General features: G+C 38.8%; 1 protein-coding gene across 1 annotated transcript in view; it reads right to left on the bottom strand.

Annotated features, from left to right (window-relative positions):
* Positions 1-570: 570 nt before the first annotated feature.
* Positions 571-8,850, bottom strand: part of SMARCAD1 (SNF2 related chromatin remodeling ATPase with DExD box 1) — a 45,768-nt gene continuing 37,488 nt past the window's right edge. The window contains exons 15-24 of the mRNA XM_084263321.1: positions 8,302-8,437; positions 7,164-7,301; positions 6,769-6,864; positions 5,834-5,951; positions 5,454-5,575; positions 4,141-4,329; positions 3,220-3,338; positions 2,117-2,299; positions 1,347-1,456; positions 571-1,073 (exon numbers count right to left, since the gene is read on the bottom strand). Coding sequence (XP_084119447.1) covers positions 1,012-1,073; positions 1,347-1,456; positions 2,117-2,299; positions 3,220-3,338; positions 4,141-4,329; positions 5,454-5,575; positions 5,834-5,951; positions 6,769-6,864; positions 7,164-7,301; positions 8,302-8,437 — 1,273 coding nt within the window. The 3' untranslated portion in view covers positions 571-1,011. The remainder of the gene's footprint in view (positions 1,074-1,346; positions 1,457-2,116; positions 2,300-3,219; positions 3,339-4,140; positions 4,330-5,453; positions 5,576-5,833; positions 5,952-6,768; positions 6,865-7,163; positions 7,302-8,301; positions 8,438-8,850) is intronic.

Here is an 8,850-nt window from a genome sequence, read left to right as displayed (position 1 = left end):
AACTGCTTCCAAGTTCAAGAGACCAAATCTCAGTCTTCCATCTGTCCAGGTAAATGGACATCCTCTTTGCCTACCTCCTGAAATCACATCCTTGCCAGCAGGTTATAAATTTCAGGGGGAGACACCCTGCATCCCTGACACCACTGCAGCTCTTCATTTCACCAAGATGAATTCTAAATTCACTGAAACTTCAAGACAACAGCAAGACACAAATGTTTTTGGGGCACTTCACTGACAAGAATGCAGATCTGGTATCTACACCAAGGGCTGACAAAGAAAATCGCAAGCTGGGTGGAAAGTTCAATTTGGTGAGAATCCTGGTTTTCTAATCAATATCCCAACACAACTGTGATTAGGGTGTAATGAAACATTGGTAATTAACTACTGCTAGACTAGGCCAAGTCAGTTCAAATGGAACTCTTCAGCTAATTCGAAAGCTGCCTATATGATTTACAACATGCACGTTTTCACATCACATCACCTCCCCTCCCCACCCCCAAAACAACCACAAAATGGAAACATTTTGTTAATCTATGGAATTTTATTTGAACAAGTTGATACAAAACCAGTACAGTACACCAAGTGAACCAAAACAAGCAGAAACAGACTCGAGCATTGTCAAATAAGGCACATAAAAAAATCTACACGTGAAATCCAGTGAAACAGACAGTTTTTATATATATATTTGGAGGTAGAAATAATTACAAAAATACTGACAAATCTTAAGCAGTAGCAGAATTGTTAAAACATTTACTACTTAGGTCCCCGTTCTGAAAAGTGATCTGTAAAATAATGTTTATTCAACATCCCATGTTGGCACATATGGGCCATTTATGGTTTTAAGCATCAAAAGATGCTTCTTGGTGTTAAAAATTGTCAATACCATGAGGAATACAAGAAAGAAACTACAAAAAGTTATAAAACCATAAAACTCATGGTCACCAGTAATGTAAGAGTCCTTGTAGTACAATATCACCTTTTTTTCCTTGAACTCCACAACGTACTTACATTTTAGAGACCTAACGAAGCTTTTAATAGTGTGGCTATATCTGCTGGAATTGTTCCTTCTTCTCCTGAAGAATAAAAACAAGTGTTAGTACAGCTCAAAAACCATTTCACATAGACAGAAAAGAGTCTAAATTGCAAAAACTGTACCAAAAAAATATCTCTACTTGTAGGAGTCTATCATTGATTTATGGGTCAGACTCAGGGGGCACTCTACTGTCAAACCTAACAATTGAAATGCAAAAGGCTTGTCTGCATGAAGAACTTTTTTTCCCCAGAATAATATATTGCAGCAACCTTAACTCACTTAAGTGGATGATCATTATGTGCAAGAGACTCACCTGAATCTGCTGCTGTCATATCTTGTTCTAACTTCAATTTCTGCTGGCTGATTTTGAGCATGGATTCTTCAATACTCCCCTTACTGATTAGCTTTATGACCTTAACTTCTCTGAAAAAACACAAAATAGGATAAATCCATTTTTATACTTTCTCCAGATTAGTGTAAAAGGGAAGGATGCTATGCCTTTGCTCAGCCAGCAGTGGTTAAAAACAAGGAGGAAACAAACAAAAGGGCAATACAAAGAGCTCTCAGTTTTTCTGTCAGGACTAACTGTGCTCTGTACTGCCACAGAATTTGTTTGCTCCTGCACTACCAGCCACCTGAGTTCCAGAAGGACACAAGAAGTCTCCTTTAATAGAAATGGCTCAATTTCCACCCTCCTCATCCTGTATTACAGTTGAAATACCAGTTAATAAATGCACACTGTGGCTCACGTTAGCTTATTCTGCCTGAGGGCTCTCAAACAGTCTGTGGTTTCACTCTTTATGATAGGGTTGCCTTTAGGGCTTAGAAGTCTCCTGAAAAGAACAAAAAGCTTTGCTAAACAGTTCCAAAGACTTCAGATCTGGAGAATTTGAGAGTTAGAAAAATGGGAAAAAGGAGGGGAATATAAATGTTTCTGGCAGCAACTTGTGCTAAGACAATCACCATTACCTAGCTATCACACAACCCAGAGCTGCTTTATGCAAATCTCTGCTTAAAATGGAATTTTAGCCCCCTTTGAGAGCTTGCCTCCAGGAAAAGTCAAGTGTTATATATAAGCCTTACCTTGTCTGACCTACTCTATGGCATCGGTCTTCTGCTTGCTTGTCATTGTATGGGTTGCAATCAATATCATGAAGAATAACGACATTTGCTGAGGTCAGATTAATTCCCAGGCCACCAGCTTTGGTTGACAGGAGAAATACAAATATACCCATATCTGTATTGAACTGATCTATTAGATGTATTCTGCAGGACACAAGGAAACCCGCATCAGGCCTTGGAGGAAACACCACACTGTCTCCAGAATTGAATACAAGAGTTCGGATGATAATCTTTTGAAAAGGAGAATAGTGGCCCTGCAAAGCAGCTCCAAAGTGCAGATGTTGAGCAGAAAGAAAAAAGGGTACCAAGAGTCCTTAGCATCCACCAGAGGAACGTACTGAGTGACAGATCAATAGCAACGAAGTAAAAGGCAGCTTGGAAAAAGATTTTTTGTGATGACAGATTACAAAAAGCAAGTTGGAGGGACCAGGGAAGAGTAAAGCATATGACACAAATCGGGGGAAGGGGGCAGAAGGGAAGGAATTCAGTTTTATGACTGTTTTCGGGACTAACTGCACACACAAAGGAAGTAACAGATTTCAGCTGTAGATGGGAAGCAACACCACAGCAAGAATGACAGTTTTTAGAAATGAAGGAAAGAGCATTGGAAAAAAAAATTCAAAAAATCATGAAACAGGCAATGGCAGAGGACCAGCACAGCTCACATGCAAGAACAGCACTGCAACATTCTCAGCTGTGAAGGACAGAGTAAATACTTTCTCCTAGAGAAACAAAGCGGTTTACATGCCTGTTGTACAGGAGAGATAAGCTATACTTCCAAGGAACATCTACAGGTGAGCACACAGACACCAAGCATGAACTGCTGGAAACACAATTTTCCACGCTGGTGGCTGAAGGCTGTAGCCTGACCATTTAAAACTCACCTTCCAGTCTCATCCTTACTAAGGCAATCTGAAACGCAAACATTAAGCCCCTTCTATTGTAACAATGCCCAGTGACCACAGAACACATTGCGCAGCAAAGGTAAGGTTTTCAAATCGCCTCCCCCCTCCACACACACATTCATTTTTTTCTCCCTATTCTTCAGCAAAGACACCACATACCGATCTGAAATCTGTGTTTTTCCATCCAACCTAATGTATCTGTGCTGCCAGTGCTTTAGGAAAACTTCCAAGATATCCAGCATCATAGTAAACTGGCTAAACAATACAACTCTGTCACCCTAGAAATGACAAAGCAAAACAAGTTTCAAGACCCATCAATTACAGGTAACAAACTACACAAATACCTTTTTTGATGCAAAAGCATGACTTTGCATTGACTATTTCCCAAACTAAGAGACCAAGCTGAAATTTATCATGCCAGGACTGACTTTCAGACAAGACATGGCATGAGTATTTCTGTTATATGAATCCACCTTTTGTGTAGTTACTTTCTACTTAGGTGACTGAAACAATCCAGAAGTCACACATCAAATGCATGACAGATCTATTTCATCTATAAACATCAACAAAATATTTTTGTTGAAAATTGAATTTAAGCTATATTCCACATAATACAGAGCAATAGCACTTTTTTGTCTGAAATAAACTGTTGCAGGGCACATACTTGTGCAAATTCAAGACACTCTGACATATTACATACAGCACATGCTTATTTGTAAAATAAACCAGTTTGAATTTATGACTCAAAGCTGCAACCTCCTCTTACCTTCACACTAGCCTCACACATGCATAACTATTTTAACATAACACAGTCTTATTCAATTGCCAAAGGATGGTTAAAATTAGTGAGCTGTGAAAATGCTGTGGCCTTCTGCACACTGAGAAAGTAGTGTTAGCTTGGGATGAATACTCTGAAATGTGGAAAAATGGGAAAGCTTATTCCAGGTCTCTCTGAAGTGACACACGTAGGCAGGACTGCAACAACTGGGTTGCATATACAGCTAGCAGATGTTAATCAGTTATTAAAAGCCAGCCCTTAGATAGACAGGAAAAGATGTTTCAGCTGTTTGTAGTACCAACCTTCTCTTTCAGGTCAGAGAGAATGCGTTCCAGTGCCCTAAACTTTCCAGAATCCAAGATCTGATCCATGTCTAACTTGAAGTCACTGACGTGGGAATATTGCTTACAAAGCAAATGCAGCTCAAAATCTGTCATTACAGTCATATCTTCAAAGATAAGGTCAGGGTTAGCATCACAATGTGTGGGTTCCTGTTAACAAAAAAAAATGAAGGGAAACGATACAATAGACAGTCTGGCCAGAAAGCCCAGAAAGAACAAAACCACCACACAACACCCAAAAATTCTGAAAGAATGAAATAGCACAACTAGACATGGACAAATACCAGAGCATGGCTCATGCAAGCAACAAAAGATGAACACTGCTACTCCAGGTTTATAGCAGAGGATCATTACTTCACAATTCAGCTTTTACAAGAACTTGTGCTACCAAAAACTAAGAAGTATATGCTCAACCTGCACAGCAATTACCTAGTTCCCATCAAGCCCTATGACCTTTTACCCCTGTATCAGATCTCTTCCCCTGAAGACACATTCCCTAAAAGGGATGTCCAATCCTTGGATAGATGGTAGAAGACATGGGAAGCCCAGCCCAAGATGAAGGGTGGGTAGAGGGATGTCATGCCTGGAAGAAAGAGGAAAAGAAAAGCCACATCTGGAGAGTACGATGGTATGAGTAAGATTAAAAAAAGGGACTAAAATCCTTCATAATCCAATGGGTCTCTTCTTCCCTTCCCCCTAGCGTTGACTGGCTTTATTCTAGAACAAAGCTGAAGATATTCAAAGCCAGCTGCAACTGCCAACTGCTGCACATTCAGATTTTTTTTTAAATATACTTTTGAAAGAAGCAACCTTTTTCCCCAAACTCCACAGGCATTAATCACAGCTAAATTACAAAAAAAAAAAAATCCTCAACAGTTCAATAATCATGCCTTCCTGATTTTACTTCTGCACAGCCAGATTCCCTGCTACTTAGGAAACGTGAGTAACTTGAAGTGCACACCCAAGACTTTTTTCATAAGTAATTTGGTTTCAAATTTTGGAGTGAAGAGGTGTTACAGGGTAACTACTGGAAAAGGGATGACTGCAGTCCCACAACCGTTCTCCATTCTAATATCTGATACACAAATCAGTGTTACACACATACAGCCTGAATAGAGCACTGGACAGATGCAGAGAAATAAAAAGCAGCAACAATGAATTAAGTTTTGCAAAGACACACTTCTGACCAAAGGACTGACACCACAAAAGAAGCGTTTAAGTTGCATTAAAAATTCTGAGATTTGAAGGTGCTAAGATGCAGAAGCAATCCTTACCTTAAGCATAAGTGTTGACATTGTCCTGAGCTTGTCAGTTGTGTAATACTGACGATGCAAGAGAGGGTGATTGGCCATTTTTCTAAGTTGCATCATGGCATTGCCCATATCAGAGTTTTTCTCTGCAAACAAAGAAATAAGGGACATTCAGAAGTAGCTCACAGATGCCTATCTGGCACACCTTTTATCTCTCAGGATATTTTTATTTGTAACAACAGAATTTGACATTTCACCTACTACTTGAATTTAGGAAGAACTCATAGGAGAGATATAGTCAGTTTATGAGCATTAGACATTTCTACAATGCAAGGGCTTCAGTCACATTTGACATGTCCAGGCATGAAAAGAATCCAGCAAAAGGAAAGGAGACCCTCACATACCATTACTGTTAATAGTTTTCTTGAGCTTGTTTAAGAGATCACAGTAAAGCTGCTCCTGTTTCTCCGACATGGCACATAGTTCAATGAGATCTTTTTTGGGAGGTAGTTGTTTAAGCACCTGAAAGAATAAAAAAAGAAGGTAAAATCTACTATAATGAAGCATCAGTAATTCTGTACTATCTTACAGGCCTGCTTTTTAGCTACTCCAGTCATTCTCCCCATCCCAGCACCCTTCACTGGCTGCAACTTTGCAGTGTAAGCAGTTCAAACTTATTCACAACATTTGGATGATACATCACATCCCAACAGGTAACATGGTCTGCACGCTCCAAAACTGCACAACATGATAGATGCAATACCTGGAAACTGCTCCCCTGCTAATCAGACACAGCCTCTTCAAGCCACTGACTACTAAAGTAGGGAAGTACACAGAAACACTTTTCGGATCACTATTAACTTCTCCCTTGACATATGCAATTCCAAATGGATTAATTTGAACAGGTTTTTAGAATTAAAAATGTTCATGATAGCAAAATAAGACATACATCTCTAGTCTATATGCAAAAAGATATATGTACATTCACAGTCTTAATCCTTTCAGTTAAAATAAAACACCATTACTATAAAGTCACAAATATCTGTGGTTAATGTGGAGGATTTCTCATCACTTAGCAGTGTACCAGACTATCTCTCAGTGAATGTTCCAAACTACAATTCCCAACTGTACTCACTTGGCAGACAACAAGCATCAAAACTCAAAGCTGCAGCAGGTCACATTTTGTACCCAGAAACTCCTGAAACACCCCTTAAGTTTCTTGCTCTTCTCAGACAAACAGCCAAAACTAGCACTGACAAAATCTGACCTTAAATTCTAATGTGAGTCTCAAAGACTCCGACTTTTTGACGAAACCATTATTTTAAAGATAAAACATTACCTCATCTTTTACTCTTCTCAAGATGAATGGTTTTATTATCTGCTTTGCATGTGCAATCCTCCCTTTCTCATAGATGCTTTGTTCTTCAGCACTCTTCTAAGGAAAGTATTGCAAGAACTCAGTTACGGTGTGAAGTTTTCCACTGTAACAACACTACCTCATTCTAACTCGAAAAGCCCAGCCAGAACAGACAGGTCTAACAGGACCTCTATTATTATTCTGTCATGACAGAGTCTCATTTTAAGTGCTTTATTTCACTCTAATTTTCTTGATTTTCACAGTTGCGTTACCCATTTCCGTAAGATACCAATAAAACAGAAGTTATTCAGCAACAGCAGTGTTCTAGCAAACAAACAAACCAAGTTACTTTTGAGAAGAGAATATATAATACTTACTGTTTTAGAAGAGAACATCCTTCGGATTTCACTTGTGCTACTGCTGAACATATGTGGCATGACAAAATTCAAGAGGGACATCAATTCCAACAGATTATTTTGAACTGGAGTCCCCGTCAGCAGTAAGCGATTTTTTGCCTGTTTGTCCAGAGGGGGAAACAGCAGCCAAAAAACATTAATCAAACAGGTCAAAATAAATATGGGCAGAAAACACACAGCTATGAAGAACTATGAAAATTAGCTTGGTTTAAATTATAACTATTTAAACCACATGGAATAATTTCCTAGTTATGTCAACAAAATCGTTTACAGGTCTGTGGGGAACTGAGTACATATAAACTTAAGGCTAATCAAGGAGCCTAATCCAGATGTAGGAAGAGTCTTCCTAGCTCTGTTAGGTGTATTCTTGTTTGCTCTGGTGGGTTTATTTTAATTAATGTGCTAATTGTTTCTCCCATATCATATCTTTTATAATATTGTTTGTAATGTCATAGAATACTTGTGTACAAGTTTTGAATTAGAAATACAAGCCATAGTTTAATTGCCTAGTGATCAGCTTCTTAAAAAGGCTTCTGATTAAAATATGATATTGAAAAGTAAGTTGTAATACGTGATTGCAAGTATATTATCATTGTATAAATTCTGCAGTGCTAGATCACAATAATCAGGGGAAGTGTCATACTCAAATTTTCTCTTTTAGAAAATGCTGCTCACTCAGGCCACAAGCTCTAAGGAAATGTTATTTTAAAGCTCGCTTTTCTTGCATAGTCCTAGCAGAGTAGGTCCTTAAATACTACAACATTTCAGCACAAGTCATCGGAATAACATCTGCACAGTCTTTACTACTGTGGCATAAAGTTGGAAAATTGCTTAATACCAAAACTGAACCACTACCGTCACTGCAACAATCCTATAAGAAGTCTATGACATTTCTTTGGGGGCTTGTCTCCCTGAAAGCATTCACAGTGCAGGATCCACTCCTAAGACCACACTTACAGCCACGTGCGTGCTGTAGTTCCTGGAACATTATATACATGTGAACCTCACAGTTAATACTCCATTTTCTCCTAGACCATTACTACAAAACAGGAAAAAGAGTAGTTGCCTCCTCTAACCCAAGAATAAGTAAACCTCTTACATTAATTGTCATGAGGTGCTGGTAGCGTGCTGAGCTCATGTTCTTGAGCATATGACCTTCATCAAAAATTGCATAGTCTAGCTTCAACCTGCGGAACAGTCCTCGATCTTCTGAGCTGCTAATTGCACAGTTGTATCTAGCATAAAAGACATATTAAACACAAGTTTAACACGAACATACTGTTACCACAATCAAATTAAACTCTCTTACAGAGAAAATACTTGAGGGGCAGTAAGTAAAACTGCCCAGAAGTAACTAGCCATAGCACCGTTTACTACTGGCAAAGAGTTACAGCTTACTTGATGAGGCAGTGTTCTCAGAAACACTGTCCAAGAATCCATGCAAGTCTACCACACAGCAGTACGTATCTATTAGCATGTATTATGTAATTAATAGATAACAACTGCAACATCTCTTACATAGCTCCTGTTACATATTAACAAACCCTAGTTAACCATTTCCAGAAACAAAGTTCCCTTCCCATCTCGCAAAACTCCAAACAGTGTTTGCTTCTACCTTTAGAGGGCAGTAGGAGCTAACTAAAGCTCA

The sequence above is a fragment of the Gallinula chloropus genome (assembly GCF_964237585.1).
Source record: "Gallinula chloropus genome assembly, chromosome: 4".
In the NCBI taxonomy this organism is placed as follows: Eukaryota; Metazoa; Chordata; class Aves; order Gruiformes; family Rallidae; genus Gallinula; species Gallinula chloropus.
This window is presented reverse-complemented; position numbering and strand designations above follow the sequence as displayed.